Genomic DNA, 23,453 nt, shown 5'->3' with positions numbered 1-23,453 from the left:
AAAATATCCAATTTATTCTTGCATTCTAAAGAAGACTCCAAATGTTCTTCCAGAAGTATTATATTTTAAATATAAGCAGCAGACTTCAAAGAGAAAATTTTTAAATATTGTTAGGAGTCCAACCCTAACAAACTTCATGTATATTTAACTGACAAAACATTAAATAAGATGGCTTCACACTAGGTATGCAAGGACATAGATGGTATTAAAGAAAAAATGTAAATAATGCTTTACTTTATTATGCCTGAAATGGGAAGCTCCCCAGAATGATGGGCAAGAATAAGATGGTAAACATTCTACTTAAGACATGATTCAACTTTTTAACAATTTGTTTGGAAATCAGTTCTACTCTTATTTTATTTTCCAAGCCTTATAACAAATAAAACTTTTGCTAAATTCACTGAATAAACTAATACAGTTATAATTTAGAAAAAAATAAAAAAAGAAACTATTTTCAAACACTTTAAGTATAAATGCTAATAATTTACATAGTCTAAATATAGGAACTATTCCTAATTTATGATCCAAGGATTTAGTAGTTGATTCTAACTCACCTTAAAAATCTTATGAAAAGAATGTGTACATGACATATATTGGGGGACAGCCATATTTTGAGGGTAAAAAGTAAAGACATTTCTGCCTAGTGTCAAAAAACAGCATTCCATCATCATCCTTTGATAATATAATTAAACTAATTTTAGAATTTTAACTCCCTAATCTGAACATAGATATCTAAACAATCCCCCCAAAAGACTTCTCTATAAAATACTGAAAAGTAAGGTAGATCAATGACAGGTTTGAGTCCAAAAGAGCAATCACCAAATGCACAATTTTTACATGAGGCTTTTTAGTACCTTGATGTACATGAAAGGCTTTTTTCCCCATGCCCCTCCCCACAAATATACAAGTCAGTATCGTGATTGCATACTTCTAATATTTTAAATAATCAGTCATGTTTAACATGGTCAAAATAATTAATTTTAATGATTATCTCTCAAAACAGAATTTATAACACTTTTGTCTTATTTCCCATGCTGTAAAACCACAAAGTGGAATGTGCTCAGTGGTATCAAAACTCTCTGGCCAAGAGTGCTTGTCAGGAATGTGATAATGAGAATGGCAAGTACGGTTGCTATGAAGTCTTGAGTGATGTTAGACTGCAAGGGTGGACCATCACAATTTACTCACAGGACTGCCATCAGGACCTGCAGGGCCTCTGTCTCCAAAGTCACCTGGAAAACCCTGGCCCAAAGAAAAAAGAAAGAAATGCTATTAAAGCCAAAATAGATAAAGAATTCATTTTTGCTGTGTTTTCTGATAAGGAACTTAGTAATAGGAAATATTTATTTCCTAACCTATAAATTATAGTGCAACAAAAATGTGTATTTGTTTTACATAACACTTAATTGATTTTAAGTACACTATTTCTATAGTTTATAAAATTATTTTACATGCCACTCAATATATACAGAAAGTTAAGCTGGAGAAAATAGAAATTTGCTATCCATTATGTAAAGAACCACTGAATGAGAGGAAACAGAACCAAGATTTCCAGTGGACCAATCCATTAATTTTGTGCACTATTTCATGCTGTTCCTATACACACACCACAGAGAATGAAATGACTATTAATATTTAGCATATGCTTAGCACACTTACCTTGGCTAAAGGCTTTATACACATTATTATATATACACTACTTCATTTCGTCTTCACAGTAGGTCAAATCAATGAGTACTAATATCCTCACTTCATAGTTGAAGAAGTTAAAGCACAGAGAGGTTAAGTCACTTGCACCCACTAATGTTGGGTGGGACTGAGCTTTGAATGCAGGCAGTCTGATTGCAGAGTCAGTGCTCGTTCTACCATGCTATATTAAATACTTTAACCCATCATTCCAAGATACAATACAACATGTAAAAACATCATTTAAGAAAAGGGAAAATGCACATAAATATTGTAAATACAAAATGCAGTGAGATTGAAATATAAGCTTCCCAAAGGTCTATTGAGAATTCTACAGTAAAACTGTGAAGGACAGTAAATTAACACACTTCCTCATTATAAATTCTATTGTAAAATAACTCAATTACTCAGTAACTCTTGCTTTATATACTCAAAGTTTTTCTCGAGAGATTTACCATTGAGTTTATCAACTTCAAAGCTTCCTTTTTAAAAGGCTACTTTACAAAATTCTTTATAATACTTATTATGAACACTTTGACAACACTCAGTTTTAAAAACTTTTAAGGCTAACAAAATAAAGTACATTATTAGATTTTTATAATCTTTTATTTAGGCAAGTCAGTATTAAATATTATGTGTTCAACAGACTGCCAATAATCACTCGTTCACTAGTACAAACACGAATGGGCTAAGTTGAAAAGATGGTTTAACAATGGAAAAAAAGATATGATGTTTCTAAGACATAGTTAACTCGTACTAGGAGTGGTTTTTCTTATTTTGTAATCAGAGGATAATGCAAAAACCATCTGTATAGTCAAACATATTGCAGCCATACCCCCTTCAAAGTCAGTTGAAATTCAGGCAGGCATTTTGCTCTCATTGTCCTTGGAAGTCAAATCCTGTTGACCATAAAATAAGCTCACAAATCTGCAATACATCATTCCATTCAGTATGAATTATTATGGGTATTTGAAAGTACCTGTGATACACACGTAATGGAAAAAGTAGAAGAAAAATACTGTAATAAATCTGAAACATGAGATGATTGATTTTTTAGATGGATCATAAGTAGATTTTCCAGAAACCCCAGTGAAATAATAGAGAATGGGGGACATACTACATGATTCCATTAATGTGAAATGTTCAAAATAGGCAAATCTATGGAGATAGAAAGTAGATTAGTGGTTGTTGAGGCCTGGTGATGTGGTGAAGAATTGGAGAGTGACTGCTTACAATATTGGGTTTCTTTCTGAGGTGATGAAAATGTTCTAAAATTAGTGCAATGGCTGTACAAGTCTATGAATATACTAACAACCACTGAATTGTACACTTTAAAGGGGTGAATTTTATGGTATGTACATTACATCTTAATAAAGTTTTTCTCAAAAAACAAGGAAACAATTGGTCTGAACAAGGAGTGGGAGTGCTGAAAACATCTTTGGGGACTCACTCAGGACTGCCTAGAGAATGTGCTCTTTGGGACCGACTGGCCCCCCACCCTCATCCAGTGGGAGGAGCTGCTCTCCAGTTCAGCATCCCACACAACTAGTGATTTCTCCCTGCTAGGAGAAGGGAGAGAACTGTGATTAGTTCTCCACTTATCACAAAGCCTGTATTTTCTACAACCAGCATAAAAACAACGAAATAAGTACTTATTGATTTCAACTTCCTATTCTTTTGGTAGTTCAATAATACATATAATAAATATTAGCTGTTCAACTTCACTTTGCCCCCGAAACAATTTAATTGAACTGAGAATACGCCTACTTTAACATTTTTTATGTATTATTTCTCCTCTCACTTTACTATGCATTAAGCAGTTCATTTTTAACTCTCTATTCTAGATAGAGATATCTTTTTGTTTTAACCCATCTTACATGTTGACCATCGTGTCATCAATATTTGAAATAATTCCTACATTTTCTTGTTTCATGAAATATAGTACAGTTAATTCCATAAAAAGCATCATTATATTTGGCTACATATTGGACATATATTTTCTTTTGAAGAAAATCATGCCAATGTTTTATATTGTTAAATATGTCACTGTTTGTACAATGTTATTCAGTTGTTATTTCAATTTTGGCAACTATATGCATTTTTTTTTTTTACTGCAGGTAAAGCTCTGAATTCCTTTAATAAAATAAACCTAAGTATTTGCAACCATATATCTTCACTGTAAAAAAAAATGATCTTAAATGTTGGTTGTGAAATATGGAAGAGTAGTGACAAAACACTCTGCCTTCGAACTTGGAATACAAATGACACAGTTTCTACAATTTCTTTCTCCACTTGAAAGAATTTGTTGCAAAATGAAATACTAAATTTTCTCTCATATTTACTTAGTGGAAAATTATAACCCCTAATTTAATCAAACTGTGTTCTCTTAGAAATATCCTCCTACTACCAAAGGATATAATGGCCATTTTCCAGGATAATCATCCATAGGAAAGCTTGAATTTTTGCCCTTTTAGCCCAACTTGCCAATTTCATGAATGTAATAATCATCTTCTCTGTCATACTGAGTGAAGTAAGTCAGACAAAGACAAATATCATATGATATCACTTATATGTGAAATCTAAGAAAATGGTACAAATGAACTTATTTACAAAACAGAAATCAAGTTACAGATATAGAAAACAAACTTATGGTTACCAGTGGAAAGAGGGGAGGGATAAACTGGGAGACTGGGACTGACATATACACACTACTATATATAAAACAGATCATTAATAAAGACCTACTGTATAGCACAGGGAACTCTACTCAATACTATGTAATGGCCTATATGGGCCATTACATCTAAAAAAGAGTGGATATATGTGTACGTATAACTGATTCACTTTGCTATAAACCTGAAACTAACACAACACTGTATGTTGTGTCAACTATACTTCAATAACAAACAAATAAACAAGTAAATAAATGGCATGCCAGAGTTGCATTGTTACTTCTGTGAACATAATTCTATTTTTTACATTTTCATTGTTTTGATCAGTTGTAAAATTTTATTTTGTAAAGAATATGACATTTCAGGGATTTCACTTGATCTCTTCAAGTTATGAATAATTTTCTTGCTCATTTCCACTGTTTGATCAATGTAGTGGACAGATTTTGAGGTGACTCCTAATGATTCCTGTTGCCCACATCTTTGTATGATACCCTCCCTTTGTGTGTGGTGGGACTATGACTTGCTTCTTCTAACAAATAGAATAGAGCAAAGGTAATGGGATGCCAATGATGTGATTATGTTATACTATATAAGAGTCCATCTTAGCAGCCTGGAGCTAGAGTCTTCCTGAGTTTGATGAAATAAGCAGCTGTGTTGGAGAGGCCACACAGCAGGGAACTGTGAGTGACCTCTAGAACTGTGGACAGTGCATAGGACCTGAAGTTGGGCTATAGCCAAAAGCCAGCAAAGAGCCAGCGCCTCTTAGTTCTACAACCTCAAGGAAATGAATTCTTCTCACAACCTGAATGAGCCTGGAAGTGAACTCTTCTCCAGTCAAGCGTGCAGATGATAATGCAGCAGCTGACACTTTGACTGCAGAAGACCTAGTTAAGTAGTATCTGGACTGCTGACTGATGAAAACTATGAGATTTATTAATGGGTGTATTTTAAGCTTCTAAGTTTGTGGTATTTGTTATGTAGCAACAGATAGAAAACTAATATAATTGGTAATTATATCTCCTTTAAATAAAGTCCTATTTGCAGAATTTACTATGTGGTAATGCTCAATGTAAGAGTACTCACACTGTTTCTAGATTTTAAGAATTTAAGGAAATAATCTTTTTGAAGATTTTCTACTGCTTTTAATTCTCTATTGAAAATTATAATCAATGAATAATCAATATTAGTTAAATAAATTTAAAATTTTATATTTACTTTAACATTTTTACTGTAATCTAATTAAATATCTTTTTAAAACTGCATAATTCTACAATTTCCTATCCATCTAACTACCTACATAAACAATTTTTATCATGCTTCATGAATTTTGTTTCTATACCTATGATATACAAAATTTAAGAGTAATACGAATTGTTTAATAATACAAAATGTTTCTCAGTCTCTGGGAATTTCTCAGTCTCAGCTATTGCAAATATTGCACTAGTTCTACTACCTCTGAAGCCAAACACAAAGAACACAAAGAGAAGCAAGAAAATAGAAAGTTTGCATTACTTGAAGCAGTACTTCATTATACAAGAGCCTATTGCATTCATACTAAAAGGAGAATTAGATAAGTAAATTCATCTTTCCTCAACCAAAGTGCTTCTACCGCCTGCTCAGTCCTCATCACAATCTCAAGCAGTTTCTGTCTCTAATGTTGGCAGTGGTACCAGCCTCAAAACTTCATGGTATTCAGATGTGAGGTTATAAGAAAGAGATGTGGAGAAGAATTTCTCTGAGCCTTGAACATTATTAAAATACTTTCGTAGCCAGCCTCAAAGATGGACCCTCATGATTCTCACTACCTGGTATTAATGCCCTTGTGTAGTGACCCCCCATTTTGACTCCTGGCTGGCCTATGTGACTAACAGAATATAGAAGTAACAGAATGTGACTTCTTAGGCTAGGTCATAAAAGGCACTATACCTTTCACTTTGCTCCCATGGACCACTTGCTCTGGTGGAAGTCAACAGCCATGCTGTGAAGACACTCAAGTTGCAATGTGGAGAGTTCCCCATGGAGAGGAAATGAGACTTCCCACCTGCCAGTAAGTGAGCCACCTTAATAGCAGATCAGCCCCAGTCAAGCCTTCAGATGACTGCAGTTCTGCCCAAAATCTTGACTGTAACCTCATATGAAACCCTAAGCTAGACCCACCCAAATAAGCCACTCCCAAATTCCTGACCCACAGAAACTATAAGAAATAATATATATTTATTATTATTGTTTTAAACTGCTAACATGGAGCAATCTGTTACATAGCAATAGGTAACTAATACGTAATAACAAGAATGGATGTCTAGGATTACAGGTCACACAATGCCAATGCTAAGTGCTAAATCCTGAGTGATGGGAAAATCAAGAGTTTTTAAAATACATTTTATTTTATTTGTTTGTGATGTACAGGGTCCTCTAAAGTGCACAGCCCAGATCAAGTTTCTCTCTTGCCTGGGTCTTATTGTACTGTTATCAAACACTAAGAACAAAACAAGTATTCTAGACTTGGTATGCCTGAATATATATGTGGTGTTAATATTGTAGACTACACACAGATACTATACTTGGTGGTACAGTTAAATATCAGGAAACAGTGGAAAACTTATTGCTTAGGGAGTCTAGTAAAAGAATTATTTTCCTAGTTCTACAAAGACAGTAGATAAACACTGAATATAAAATAACTAGAGAAACACGAGGACTAAAATAACCATAAAATACTGGTGACTATATTTATGGAATTAAAAAATAAAAGCATTGCAAAATTTTTCTGTTAAAGACTACAATTAACTATGAACACATTTTGCTCTTTCTAAAGAACAAATGTATAGAAATAATATATTCAATCTAAAGTAGAGATAAATTAAAATTATCATAAAAGACATATATACTAAACAGGCATTAGTGATAAAGTAAACAGGCATTACCAATAAAAACAGAAATTCAACTTTTTCCAAGACGAAGCAATGAAAACAGAAGACTGCACTAAATTGTCTAGGACTAGACACACTAACATAAAATCCAGAGGTTAATTTTACACATTCTACACATGAATACATACTACTAGAAAATCCTGATATTTTAAAATCCTTCAAAGGGAAACACAATTATTGTAGGTAAAGGCTGGAGTGTAAAGTGCTCTGTGATAATCCAGTCTCTGACTCTTTCTTTTCCTTATAGGTAAGACAATTTGATCCACATTTCAAGGTCAACCATGTCCTAACAGTTGAGACTAATTTTAAACTTAGGTAGGAATTTAATGGGTTTTAGACAAATTCTTGGAGATTTGGCATCAAGTCAGGCTTGCTGTTAACCTAGCTATGATCTGGGCCTCAGTTCTCAGGCTCAAGTTCCTGCCTTGCTCTTAAAGACTGGTTACCAGCTTGTACTCTAGTTCTGGGAATTGGACTCTTCCTTTTTCTTGTGTTCAAGAACCAGTTTTGCCACACATTATCCCTCAATCATAAGGGTCATGCCTCATTCTTGCCATTTTCCCACACTGAGAATACAAGCCAAGCCAAACCTCACTTCCATATTTGCACTCACATTTCCACATGCCTGATTTTGATAACCTACAAGACTCTCTTGAGTTTTCTCTTACATTATCCACCCTGAAAATAAATGCCTGCCTGAATTCCCATTTGTTGGTGTCATACCTCTATGAAATCATGCTCTTCCTGGACTTCCCCAAAGTTACCAACTACAGTTCATTGGGCATCCCTCTTCTCAGTAACTGACCCGACCTTGAAGATGGGTTTAATTCAAAGTCCTGGTCTCTTCATACATCTTGTCAAGTTATAGTTAGCCAAACATAGTTACTACAGATCATCCCAGTAAAGTAGAATCCAGAAAATACATTTTTTCCTGAAAGAGGCAGAATCACTGAAAAATTAATGACAATATTTTGTAATGCTCTAGCAACAGTAGTTCTTTCTTCATGAATCAACTTCAAACTTTTCCTGGGACAAAGAAAACACTGTCTCCAAATTCTCCATAAAATGTATGTATTTGAAACACAGCTGTGCAATACGTATTTAAGATTGTTTGGGGCTAAAGATAGAACTAATAACAGATGTCTAACAGAAGGATTTTATATTCTGAAATTCTAACACTGAAGTTAGAAGCCAAAATACAGTTTACTTTAAATAGACTCTTCTAACAGAAACCTGTAAGAGAAAAGGAGACACTCCTTTCTATAGTTGGAAAAGTAGACATCTCTGAAGTCCCGGTGCCTTAAGCGTGTTATTTTGTCCACTATTCTAAGGCTGCGATACTTTGATATTCATAGGAAGAAAACTGAGTACTCTTTTGCTCTTTGTCAAACTTCAAATATAATATGATTTGATTATGTATAATCTATTATTATCAGATCTGAAAAAGTCCTTAGAAAACCTGTGTATTCTGACAACAGTTTTCTAGGTACTGTTGAGAGTCAATCCAAATCTCCAATACCACGTTACCTTCAATCCTGGAAAAATCAATTCTAGCAGAGGTATTTTAGGTCGTGGAGCTACATAAATTTGCTTCAACTTACTACAAGAGACTACTGATTAAATCAATCTGGGAGCCCTGTAAAATGCTTTTTTAATAGCAGCTATAGAATTTCCTGACTGCACACTACAGAAGAAAGTTTGGAAACTTTGCATTAAAAAGAGAGCTACTTGGAATTAGTAACATATATAAAATATGAAGTTAACAAATACATATATATCCTCTTTCCCTGTGTCTCCCATTTTTTTAAACAGCATTCTTCTTTTCCATTATAAATCAGCGGATGGTTTTATGCTTTTAAATAATTTGGTTCATATCATATGCTCCAAGAAGCTTCTCAAAGACAGTAAAACATGTAAAATAGAACAGGAGTTCTTTGGTATTTTAAAAACAGTCCTGACCAATAAAGATGGTCTACTACCTTGTTTTTAAGATCTCTAATATTAACTGACAACAAGGATTTTGATCCAATTGTGACATTATAGGGAGTGTAGGAGGGAAGAAAAGGAAGAGGTAAGAACTATAGTATCTCAATATCAAAAGGCATGAGTACACAAATACTGACTAATATGTAACTGATTACATAAGGCATTTTAAAATAATTGTGATTAGTGAGTACCTAATACTAAGATCCTAAAATCAAAAATAGTTTACAATACAAGGAAGAAAACCACTTCTCAAATGTCAACAACCCAAGACTAAGGAACAAATGAATTTGTTAATAAAACTACTTTTACATAGTCTGATCCTAAAATATACCAAATTCCTAACAAAACCAGTTTTTTACTTTTCCTGGTTGAAAAAGCAAAAACACATTATGTTACAAATATTAACTCTTATCTGCAAACTCTGAATAAATATAATATTTTATTTTGGGGAAGAAAGAGTTTTCTGGGAAGATTTAAAATGAAATAACTTAACACAAACATTAATGTAAAAAATACCAGTACAAGGCTAAATAATAAATAACTCAAACAACCAAAATAATATGTTATTTTAAAATGTATCCATTTTCAATAGCATTCACATAATATTTATACTGTCTAGGAGAGGATATCTCTTACCTGTAAGTCTATAATTTCATTAAAACAATATAGACATCACTAAGGAAGCTGGCTCACAACAACTTAATTCCATGCTTAGTGTTTACTCAGGGAAATAAGTGATTCTTTGGCAACCAGTATGAGCATATGATTTATAGCAACATCTTCCCAAACTTAAGCTTAGCAATATTACTAACAATTTTGGACAGGACTTTGACTACTCCCCTATATATTTCTATGCTGCACAGGTATATGATGTCATGTCAATACATATACACTTTCATATTTTTGTAAACTATTCACACCAAACATAGAGCTTTAGTACTCAGGTTAGAAACCAATACAGTAATCCAAAAAAGCTTATATTTATAGTGACCTAAACTTGGATTTTGAAGTTTTCTATGCCTAGTACCTTCACTATTTTGACTATCAGAGTGTTTCATATTTTATAATACAGAAAGTGAAGTAATTTATTTTACCAGTTTCTGGCTTTAATTTCAGAGACTCTAAAAATATAAGTGTAATATGTTACATAAAATTTAAGGAGTTATCTAAAAGGAGTTACTATTATTCTACAAATTACATGTTACAATAATTATTTAAAACTGAATCATGTTCAACATGCACATGAAAAGATGCTCAATATGGCTAATTATTAGAGAAATGCAAATCAAAACTACAATGAGGTATCACCTCACACCAGTCCGAATGGCCATCACCAAAAAGTCTACAAACAATAAACACTGGAGAGGGTATGGAGAAAAGGGGACCTTCCTACACTATTGATGGGAGTGTAAATTGATGCAGCCACTATGGATAACAGTACGGAGGTTCCTTAAAGAGTAAAAATAAAGTTATCATATGATCCAGCAATCCCACTCCTGGGCATGTATCCAGAAAAGATTAAAACTGTAGTTCGAAAAGGTACATGTACCCCAATGCTCATAGCAGCACTATTTACAATAGCCAAAATATGGAAGTAACCTAAGTGTCCACTGACAGAGGAATGGATAAAGAAGATGTGGTGTGTGTATATATATATACACACACATATGTATATGTGTGTGTATATATATACACACACATATATTCCATTTTATATGGAATATATATATTAATATACATATTAATTATATATAATGAAATATTACTTAGCCATAAAAATGAATGAAATAATGTCATTTGCAGCAATATGGATGGATACAGAGATTATTATATGAAGTGAAGTAATCAAAGACAAATATATGATATCACTTACATGTGGAATCTAAAAAAGTGATACAAATGAACTTATTTACAAAACAGAAACAGACTCACAGACATAGAAAACAAACTTATGGTTACCAAAGGGGAAAGGGGGAGAAGGGAGGGATAAATTAGGAGTTTGGGATTAACAGATACACACTACTATATATAAAATAGGTAAACAACAAGGACTTATTGTATAGGAGAGGGAACTATTACTGTATAGGATAGGGAACTACAGTGAATATCTTATAATAACCTATAATGGAAAAGAATCTGAAAAAGAATACATACATGTATAACTGAATCACTTTGCTGTACACCTGAAACTAACACAACATTGTAAATCAACTATACTTCAACTTTTAAAAAACTGAATCATATGCTATGCTCAAAGGCTGAGTAATTGTACCTACCTAAAATTTGAGGAAACAAGCTCATTTACAATGTAAGACTAATCAAATTAATTAAAGGGGAGTGGTGATTATAATAAAGTACATCTTAGAAATTCTAAGGACAGTAAGTGAAATAACATGGACGGGATCCACATAGCTGTACCTTAATGAAGCACCAACCTACACTTCTAAATAGCTATGAAACCAGCAGAAGACTGGACCTAACAGTCTTTGACATATGCATAGCCAAAAACTTCTTAAATGGGTCCTTTTTAGATTTCAGCATTTCCAGGTTTCTGTATTTTCTTTCACATGTATGGTTTCTGTCAGCTCTTTATGTTGGCCTGGATCCTTTAATTCTGCTTCCGTATTTGAATATCTACTTCATATATAACAACAAATAGTATACATAATTTAATAAATGACCAAGAGAAAATGGCCATATTTGTATTCACACACCTAATATCTTTCCACGTCAAAGAGAGTGGAAATGTTATCAAAAGATATTTTCCTTTTACTATTATTAAAACAGTAATAAGTAACCATTCTTCTCATGGAATTTGAATCATCTAAATTGAAATATGTGTCTCATGCCACATAATATCCCATAATAATATGTTTGCCCTTACTTAATGTCAAAGATATCTGTAGATGATTTTACTTATAATAAACATAACATGGTGGAGCATTTATGCATAGGACAATATTCTGGAACAGTCTCTGAGTTCAACCTTGGCATAATTTGACTTGTGGTTGTAACTGTATCTTAGTCTAAGTACAGTGATTTCCTCATAAACATGGTCAAATCATTTTGTGGTAAAAATGAGAAAGTACATATAGTATACATGACACAGTACAGCACTAGACAGATTTTTTTATAACACTATTTAGGAAAAATGGAATGCATGTGTTTTTCAAATATAAGTTTTCTAAGATCTAAATCTATTACAAAGGCATATATCTTTAAAGAAATAAAACTTTACAAATTTTTTAATATAAAGAACAGTGTACTCAAAAAAAAGAACCCAGTGATCATTCCATTCACTATCTTTCCAGTTTTCTTGAACTCCTCTTTTGAACTCAATAGCATCTGTTGGATAATATTATAATTCCCTATGGAGTAAGAAACCAGAAGTTATCTATAAATTTCCATGGACGATTTTACAGTTCATTATAGAGTAGGGAAGTAGATAATACCTATACATTGTCAAGATAAAGTTAAGGGACTTCTGTGGTGGCACAGTGGTCAAGAGTCCACCTGCCAGTGCAGGGGACATGAGTTCAAGCCCTGCTCCAGGAAGATCCCACATGCCGCAGAGCAACTAAGCCCATGCGCCACAACTACTGAGCCTGCACTCTAGAGCCCACAAGCCACAACTACTGAGCCTGTGTCCCAAAACTACTGAAGCCCTGTGCTCTAGGTCCTGTGTGCTGCAACTACTGAGCCCACATGCTGCAACTACTGAAGTCCACGAACCTAGAGCCCGTGCTCTGCAACAAGAGAGAAGCCACTACAATGAGAGAGCACGTGCACTGCAACCAAGAGTAGCCCCCGCTCGATGCAACTAGAGAAAGCCCACATGCAGCAACGAAGACCCAATGCAGCCCCCCCCCAAGGAAAGATAAAGTTAATATCTATATAAGACCAGCTATATTAATAAATAAAGATGGTAGCTACTTAAGTGATATATCACAGAGACTCTGTGAAAATGTTTCCTCAGCAACGCCTAAAATTCCACCATTAAAGATTACTTATTCTGTCTTAAACTATACTTAAAATATAAATACTAATGGGTAAGGTAACATTTTAAGCACTGGAAATAATATAATAGCATAAATAAATTAATTAGTTCTTTTACTGACAGCATACTTCGGTAGGAGATGGATGAAAAAAATCAAGACATAGAATGGAGAACAAGAATAAAGAAGATGAACTTCACCTACTGTCAATTTTGAGACAGCCCAATCTGCGTATTTAGATTAGATAATTTGACACATAAGAGAGGTACTTCTATTGGGATATGTGTAAGAGAGATAAAATGTAAAGAATATACTAACATTCAGAAGTATAATAGAGTGTCATCAAATGAGATGGCATACAAAATATTTAACAAAGTGCTTGAGACTAAAAATTGGTGATGATGGTAATGATGATGGTACAGTTTCTGCTGTTATAATTATTACAAGATTAACTTGAATGTTGAATGTAATTGCAAGAAAACAAAATGTTTGGCTTACTTTTCATTTCTTGACAGTTTTGTAAGTTTATCTTAATACGTTAAAATCTTTAAAGTGAAACCACTCCTATTCAACACAGTTTTGGAAGTCTTAGCCACGGCAATCAGAGAAGAAAAAGAAATAAAAGAAATACAGATAGGAAAAGAAGAAGTAAAACTGTCACTGTTTGCAGATGACATGGTACTATACCTAGAAAATCCTAAAGATGCCACCAGAAAACTACTAGAACTAATCAATGAATTTGGTAAGGTTGCAGGATACAAAATTAAAGCACAGAAATCTCTTGCATTCCTATGCACACTAACAGTGAAAGATCAGAAAGAGAAATTAAGGAAACAATTCCATTTACCATCACAACAAAAAGATTAAAATACCTCAGAATAAACCTACCTAAGGAGGCGAAAGACCTGTACTCAGAAAATTACACAACAATGATGAAAGAAATCAAAGATAACATAAACAGATGAAAAAATATACCATGTTCTTGGATTGGAAGAATCAAAATTGTGAAAATGATTGTACTACCCAAAGCAATCTACAGATTCAATGCAATCCTTATCAAATTACCAACAGCATTCCTCACAGAATTAGAACAAAAAATTTTACAATTTGTATGGAAACACAAAAGACCCTGATAGCCAAAGCAATCTTGAGAAAGAAAAATGGAGCCAGAGGAATCAGGCTCCCAGACTTCAGACTATACTACAAAGCTACAGTAATCAAGACAGTATGGTACTGGCACAAAAACAGAAATACAGATCAATGGAACAGGATAGAAAGCCCAGAGATAAACCCATGCACATATGGTCACCTAATTTATGACAAAGGAGGTAAGAACATACAATTGACAAAAGACAGCCTCTTCTATAAGTTGTGCTGAGAAAACTGGGCAGCTACATGTAAAAGAATGAAATTAGAACACTACTTAAAACCATACACAAAAACAAACTCCAACTGGATTAAAGAACTAAATGTAAGACCGGACACTATAAAACTCTTAGAGGAAAATGTAGGAAAAACGCACTTTGACATGAACCACAGCAAGATCTTTTTTGACCCACCTCCTACAGTAATGAAAATAAAAACAAAAAAAAACAAATGACCTAATGAAACTTAAAAGCTTTTGCACAGCAAAGGAAACCATAAACAAGATGAAAAGACAACCCTCAGAATGGGAGAAAATATTTGCAACCAAAGCAACAGACAAAGGATTAATCTCCAAAATATACAAACAGCTCATGGAGGTCAATATCAAAAAAACAAACAACTCAATCAAAAAATGGGCAGAAAACCTAAATAGGTATTTCACCAAAGAAGACATACAGATGGCCAAGAGGCACATGAAAAGATGCTCAACATCACTCATTATTAGAGAAATGCAAATCAAAACTACAATGAGGGGGCTTCCCTGGTGGCGCAGTGGTTGAGAGTCCACCTGCCGGTGCAGGGGATATGGGTGTGTGCCCCAGTCCAGGAGGATCCCACATGCCGCAGAGCGGCTGGGCCCGTGGGCCATGACTGCTGGGCCTGCGCGTCTGGAGCCTGTGCTCCACAACGGGAGAGGCCACGGCAGTGAGAGGCCTGCGTACCATAAAAAAAAAAAAAAAACTACAATGAGGTATCACCTCACACCAGTCAGAATGGCCATCATCAAAAAATCTACAAACAATAAATGCTGGAGAGGGTGTGGAGAAAAGGGAACCCTCTTGCACTGTTGGTGGGAATGTAAATTGATACAGCCTCTATGAAGAACAGTAAAGAGGTTCCTTAAAAAACTAAAACTAGAACTACCATATGACGCAGTAATCCCATTACTGGGCCTATACCCTGAAAAAACCATAATTCAAAAGGACACATGCACCCCAACGTTCGTTGCAGCACTATTTACAATAGCCAGGACCGGGAAACAACCTAAATGTCCAACGACAAATTAATGGATAAAGAAGATGTGGTATGTGCATACAATGGAATATTACTCAGCCATAAAAAGGAACAAAATTAGGTCATCTGTAGAGATGTGGATGGACCTAGAATCTGTCATACAGAGTGAAGTAAGCCAGAAAGAGAAAAACAAATATAGTATATTAACACATATATGTGGAATCTAGAAAAATGGTACAGATGAACCTATTTGCAGGGCAGTAATAGAGATGTAGACATAGAGAATGAACATGTGGACACAGGGGTGGAATGGAGAGGGTGGGACAAATTAGGAAATTAGGATTGACATATATACACTACCATGGGTCAAACAGCTAGTGGGAACATGCTATAAAGCACAAGAAGCTCTGCTCAGTGCTCTGTGATGACCTGGATGGGTGGGATTGGGGGTGGGGGGTGGGAGGGAGGTCCAAGAGGGAGAGGATACAGGTATACATATAGCTGATTCACTTCATTGTAAGGCAGAAACTAACACAACATTGTAAAGCAATTATACTCCAATAAAAAATAAAATAAGTTTATCACATTTTGGCCATATGTCATGAAAACATAAATCATGTTCTTCTAAGTAGTGTGAGGTAGAAGACAGACAGCAGAAATATCTACGTAGTAAGGAAAAGGATCTTGGATTTACATTCAAAGGAGCTGGGCTCAATTCTTTATCACTTTTAACTATGGGATTCTGAGCAAGTATTTTTATGTCACTGAGCCTCGTTCTCCTCACCCGTATAATAGTGCCATTGTCCTATTCTATCTTCAAGAAATATTGCAAAGCTCAAAGAATAAAATGCTTTAAAAGGGTATGAATATTCTGGTGAGATCTGTAATCCTTTAGTATTATAATCAGGATTTTAATTATACACACCAAAGTTTTAGAAAAGCTGTTATTAAAGACAATTTTCTTCCTCACAGAGTAGAGAGCAGAGTATAGCACAGAATGTCTTACCCTAATAAATATCTTTGAATTGTAATAAAAACCAGCACAAGTGAAAAGCAGGTGGCTAATTAGCTATACTAACACAGCCAGGATAACCCGAGGATGCTTTTTCTGAACTACAGTTTTCTCATTTGTTAAATAATGGGGGTATTAGATAATGTCAAAATTTCCTCCCATCTCTAAAATTATTATATTATCTGGAAGAATTCACTTTACTTGATTTTTTTTTAACATGAAAATATAAGAAACTAGTTTCTGAGCTAACATCTGAAGCAGGCATTTTAAAAACCTCTAAAACATGAGGGTGAATAGTGTTATCATTAGTGTTTTAAATTGTTCATGTATTTCCTGTGACATTTTAATTTTAGCACCTTGTCATGGGGATAAAGGTCTCTCCCACTGGTATATTAAGTGGTTTAGAAGTGTTACATTTTGAGTTATTTTTTAATCTAAATACTCCTTCACGTTCTCAGGTATTACTGGATAGGCTGTTAAAGTGGCAAATTTTAAACTCTGTTGAATGAGATGGATTGTGGATAACAAGAACAACAACTACATTTGTAGTCTAACAGGTGAGAAATATGCATATAATTAGATTATACTCCTCTAAACCGTACCTCATAAAACAAGAATCAAATTACCTGTCTTCCCTTAAGACCCCTCTTTCCACGGATCCCAGGAGCACCCTAGAATGTGAAAAAGTCAAAAGTAAATATTTGTTCCCTTCTTCGATTGGGTTGCTTGGTTTTTTGATATTGAGTTGTATAAGCTATTTATATATTTTGGATATTAACTCCCTGTCAGTCATATTATTTGCAAATATTTTCTCCCATTCAGTAGGTTGTTTTTTTGTTTTGTTGATGGTTTCCTTTGCTGTGCAAAATTTTTTAAGTTTAATTACATCCCATTCATTTATTTTGGCTTTTATTTCTTTTGCCTTAGGAGACAGATCTAAAAAAAACATTTTATTTTTGGATCTGTGATTTATGGCAAAGAGCGTTCTGCTTATGTTCTCTTCTAAGAGTTTTATAGTTTCAGATCTTACTTTTAGGTCTTTAATTCATTTTGAGTTTATTTTTGTATATGGTGTGAGGAAATGTTCTAATGTTCTTTCACATGTAGCTGTCCAGTTTTCCCAGCATCCAAAGAAGACATACAGTGGGCTACCAGGCACATGAAAAGACGCTTTACACTGCTAATTATTAGAGAAATGCAAGTCAAAACCACATGAGATATCACCTCACACCTGTCAGAATGGCTGTCATCAAAAAGAACACAAATAACAAATGTTGGCGAGGATGTGGAGAAAATGGAACCCTCCTACACTGTTGGTGGGAATGTAAATTGGTGCAGCCTCTATGGAAAACAGTATTGGTGTTCCTCAAAAAACTCAAAATAGAACTACCATATGATTCAGCAACTTCACACCTGGGTAAATATCTGGGAAAAATGAAAACACTAATTTGAAAAGACTCAGGCATCCTGATGTTCATAGCAGCACTATTTACAATAGCCAAGATATGGAAAGCAACCCTAGGGTCCATCAACAGATGAATGGATAAATATATCCATACATGTGTATATATATATATACACACACATATGGATATATGTGCTTGTGTATACACACACACACGCATATACACATACACACAATGGAGTATTACATGCCCATAAAAAATGAAATTCTGACATTTGCAGCAATGTGGATGGATCTAGAGAATATTATGCTTAGTGAAGTAAGTCAGAGAAAGACAAATACTGTGTGATAATTCCACTTATATGTGGAATCTAAAAAATGAAACACACAAATATATATGGCAAAACAGAAACAGACTCACAGATACAGAAAACAAACTAGTGGTTATCAGTGGGGAGAGGGAAGGATTGAGGGGCAAGATAGGGGTATGGGATTAAGAGATACAATTTACTATGTTTAAAATAGATAAGCAACAGGGATATATATTCAACAGCACAGGGAATTATAGCCATTATTTTTTAATAACCTTTAATGGAGTATAATCTATTAAAATACTGAATCAAGATGCTGTGTACCTAAAATTAATATAATATTGTAAATCAACTATACTTCAAAAAAGTAAATATTTGTTGAATCAATTAATGAGTTATTTTTTCTCAACCATCAATTTATGAAGTATGCCAAAGGGAAAAATAAGTTATCCTTTAAACTGGTGTGATATTCAGAAAAGCTTCAATGTATTATTTTAACTCAAGTGGCCCCTTTCCTTCTTCATAACAAAAATTCTGATTTTATTCAGAAATCCATCCCATCTGTATTTCCAAATGGGATCCCGCCATTCCTCTGGTGATAGTTATTTGTCCAGAGGTGGCATGCAACCAAAGTTGGTACAACCAGACAAACAGGAAGTCTTATTTTCTGTACCCAACAGACAATTACCTCCTCTCTGTCTCCCTGTCTCTGGCTGGACATAAACAAAGGCATATTTAGCCCTTGCACTGGGAATCTTGCAATCATATGAGAAACCAGCCTTAGGATAAAGCCGGCATTAGTCAAGGCAAAGCAGAGAGAAGGATAATGATATCACTGTGCTCAGGACCATATTGTGCCTAGATCCCACCTAACCTATGGGTTTCTGGTCATAAGCAGCAGCAGCTGTAGGGCATAGTACTTAAGTACTCAGTCTTTGGAGCCAGAATATCTATGTTCAAATCCTGGCTGTGCTCTTATTACCTATATACAGTCTTAGGTAAGTGTGTCTCTCTGTATGCCTCATTTTCTTCATCTATAGTGAGAAAAATAATACTACCTATCTCACTGGGTGTTGTGAGATTAAAGGAGCTAATTCGTATGTAGTATTTGCATAGAGCCTTGCATCTAGATGTAACCATTCAATAAATCATTTACTGTTATCATTATCATCATTTATTTTAAATTTCCTCATTTTGAAGCCAGTTTGAAATGGGATCTTCTGTCACTTGCAGTCCAAAGTGTACTAACTGATAAAATCCCTTGAGACTTATAATCACTTTTATAAGCCTTAGGGACTAAGAAATATGTCAGAACCATGTAGCTTGGGGTTTTTGTATATACAGACAAGTTAGCAGATATCAATGGTTAAAGTAATCCATTTACTTTAATTCAACAGTGTTTAATAAATATTCATCTAATATTCTCTATTGAAAAAAGAGTTCAAAGATGAGCAATATGACTCATTTCATGAGGATTTCATGCATCTTTACATAATATAGCCAAGCATTTAAGAAAAATAATTATTTTCTAAAACTTTAGTAGCTTCAGTAAATCTCAGCAGAAAACCTAAGGATAGTGCAGATAGAATTATATAAGAACTTTTTCACATATACATGCATGTGTATATTATTGACTTCCAGAAAGAACTTTTTCTTCCCATTTGTTTTCAGGAGTGATTAGAACATTATTTTCTTTGGCTTTTCTCTACTTAAATATTTCATAACATAATAAGACCACCCAGTTAGCTATACCATTCATGATTTTAGTGAGAATTTTGAAGTAGCCTAATAATATTAGGACATGGTACCTAAAATAGGCAGAATATCACAAAAGGGTCTTATATTTATGATTTGAGACAATCTTGATATATTCATATAAACTAGTCGAAATTACTGAGTATGATTATAGGCATTGTGCCTATTGATAGTCAGTGTCACAGGGATCCTTGAATTCAAGATGATGACATTTTGCAAGGACATATAACTTTCGTTTTTTTATTACATCAATTACTAGAAATAACTTCATTCCAACAGGTCAGGGAAGGATTGTATCATAAGCAGCACAGTAATTAACAATGTAAACTATATATACTCCTTTGGGTCTATAAGCAGTTCAATTCTTTGCATGATAGATTGGAAACATCATCTGTAAGTCTGCTGTATTACATAGTAGTTAAGTGGCTTAGTTGTAGAATCACACTGAAGATACTGTTTGCAAGTGAAAGAAATGACCTGTGCGCTCACCACAGGAATATCTTCACCTCTTCTCACCAAAGACAACTAAACATTTTGATTGTCATTACAGCACATGTAAACCCTGAATGTTTCTTCTCTGTGGAGGCATTCACAAGTAACTACAAGAAAATGTGATTTAATTCACTCACTCAAAAAACTATACATTTGAAATATTCATCTAGCAAAGAATGATCCGATTTATTTTCATTTGCAAAAATCAGTTTCCAGATATGAAAAAAAATTTGCCCGAACAGCACCTGTATAATAATAGAGTTAAATGCTAAATTCGGAATATGATTGTTTTCAAACCTGAGAAGATGCTAATATTGTTTGATTCTACTTTTTTTAAAATTAATATTGACAGTGTGGATGAAGAAATGCAGCTAGAAATCACTGAACTGCATATGGCACTGAAAACTAGATATGACGAAGTTGGAATGCCAGAACTCTGTATATATCTTCGTTAATTTTTATAAGTATAACAAAATATTTGGCAAAGATTCTACTTTATTCACAAGTACCTACATTTATGAACAGCTATCTTCCACTATTAAACAAAAAAATATATCTTTTGAAGTTGATTTATTACACATTGCATTGTAAGATACAAACCCTGCCAAGAGTTTCTACTCAAATTAAAGATCAATTACAAAATAAAATTTTCATAATTAGATAATATCAATTTGTGTTTTTTAAAAGTTAAATTTAAAGTTGCTAACCATAAATATTTATATCACCTCACTTACCTAAAACACAATTCAGTAAAATTTAAGAGTTTAATTATAATTCTGGTTGGTGACTTTTCTTAAAGCTGGCTTGTTTCACTGCCCGACACCTGGGTTTATGAGCCCTGTTATACTTTATCCTAAATATATCACGTTAGAAATAATATTTGAAGGAAATAGACTTACTCTTTCTCCTTCAGGTCCCAGTTGTCCTACTTCTCCAGGAGAGCCAATGAAACCCTTAAAGTAAGCAAATAATCTTTGTATTATCTCACTTAAATATTCACCCTGTAAATAATTCTAAATAGAGATACTTAAAATTTATTCCTAGTAATATGAAATTATAAGGCATAACAGTTTGGATAATCTTGTGTCTTTTCTTCTACAAATTACAGTTCAATCTTTTCATTAAAAAAAAAAAGTAGGAAATGTAACTTAAGGCATAGTGGCTAATAAAAATCAACAAGCCCAAATTCTTTTCTACATTGAATATTACAAAGGGCAGAAGACACAGATATACAATTAACCAAATTGTAAGGCAGAATGGAGGTATCCAAGAAAAAGAAGTATGGAGGAGGAAGAGATTCATTCCAATGTGGCAGGAGGTAAAAGCAGTCAGAGGAGGTTTCAAAGGAGACTGGCACTTGAGATAGGCCTGTGGAGTAGATAGAGTCTTGATAAGCAGAGGATGGAGAAAGAACGCTCCAACCAGCACTACAGTAAGCAGAGACAAGATAGAGAGGACTCAGGGAGCGTTTGTAAATGGTTAACTGACAGTTTCTTACATGTAAGATGCTTTGGAGAGAAGCAGACCCATTGTGCCCTCAGGGAGATTCCAATAGGTCTGAGAAACAAGGAGTAAAATAACAATTGAAGTTACTTTATACTACCATACTTTAGTTAGATCTCACCTGTGGCAAATAATAACCTGTTTCATCAATTTAATAAAGTGTATAGTAGTTTAGAGAATGGATTAAGGAGAGCCTTAAATTTCAGACTAAGAATTTTAGACTTTATAGTTTAGATAAGAAGCTACTGGACTTTGGGGGAGTGTGGTAGTGCCCTGATGTTAAGCTGTTTTTCTAAAATATTAATCTGTGGACAGGATACAGAATACACCCAAGACAGGAAACACTGAAGGTAGGAAAATGTGTTAGAATGCTGTTTCAATGGTCCAAATTTGAAGGAATATGAGTCTGGGTCACTCATTCACAAAACATCATTTTAGTGCCCACTGTGTGCCAAGAATTGGAATTATAAAAATGAATACGAAAATCAGTGCCCTCAAGAAGTTCATAGTTTATTAGGAAAAAGAGTCACACAATTGTAATATCATAAGATAATTGTGACATGATTATGTGATGTGATAAATACAAGATATAGAAGCTTTGAAGGCAGAATGACCAACTTTGCCTAGAGGGACGATTTAGGAAAGTTTAACAGAGGAGGCAACATTTAAGCTGAGTCTTGAAGGAAAGGAAAGGCATTTTATGCAGGGCTAACAATGTGTCATCAATCAATCAATCAATCAAAATAAAATGACATGGCATTTTCATAGAATTGCAAATAGTTCTGTGTGATTGGTAGGCAAGAGTGGGGGTTGGAAAGGCAACAGTGGCTACATTATGAAAAGTCTTTTATGTGATGATGGCAAGTTTGGGATTTATACTGAGCATTCAAAAAAATTTAGATAGAGTTTTGATATAATCAAATTTGCAGTTTATAGAATTCATTTGGATTACAGTGGTTCAAATGGTCTTTGTATCTATCTCTAGGATTGAGGCAAAGATGATTCTAAGGTTTATACTGGACTGATAAGCAAATGGTAACCACTGATAGAAATATGGAAAACAAATAGGAAAGCTAATAGTTTAGTAGAAAGAGGATGAGTTCTGTTAGTCATTTTGAGATTGTGGTGATGAGGCATTTAAATTTAATTATCTTGGCAAGGAAGTGGAGATGTGGGACTCAAAGAAAGAGCTCATAGAGTGATGTAAGATTTGAAGGGCAGATGGGTCAGAAGACTTAAGGGTAGAATAGAGCTCTTAGGAGGAAACAAAGAGAAATTTCCCTGAACCACTGAGAGGCTGAACTGGATGGAGATGGGAGAAGAAAAATGG

The 23,453-nt window shown here is 34.1% G+C and overlaps 1 protein-coding gene across 1 annotated transcript in view; it reads right to left on the bottom strand.

Annotated features, from left to right (window-relative positions):
• Positions 1-23,453, bottom strand: part of COL24A1 (collagen type XXIV alpha 1 chain) — a gene marked incomplete at its 5' end in the record, with an annotated part of 394,608 nt that overhangs the window by 286,544 nt on the left and 84,611 nt on the right. Inside the window, 3 exons of the mRNA XM_082667637.1 lie at positions 1,189-1,242; positions 17,284-17,328; positions 21,520-21,573. Coding sequence (XP_082523763.1) covers positions 1,189-1,242; positions 17,284-17,328; positions 21,520-21,573 — 153 coding nt within the window. The remainder of the gene's footprint in view (positions 1-1,188; positions 1,243-17,283; positions 17,329-21,519; positions 21,574-23,453) is intronic.

This window comes from Grampus griseus (assembly GCF_964374135.1).
Source record: "Grampus griseus genome assembly, chromosome: 1".
NCBI classification, from domain to species: domain Eukaryota; kingdom Metazoa; phylum Chordata; class Mammalia; order Artiodactyla; family Delphinidae; genus Grampus; species Grampus griseus.
The sequence above is the reverse complement of the archived record's forward strand: the minus strand, read 5'-3'. Positions and strand labels throughout refer to the sequence as shown.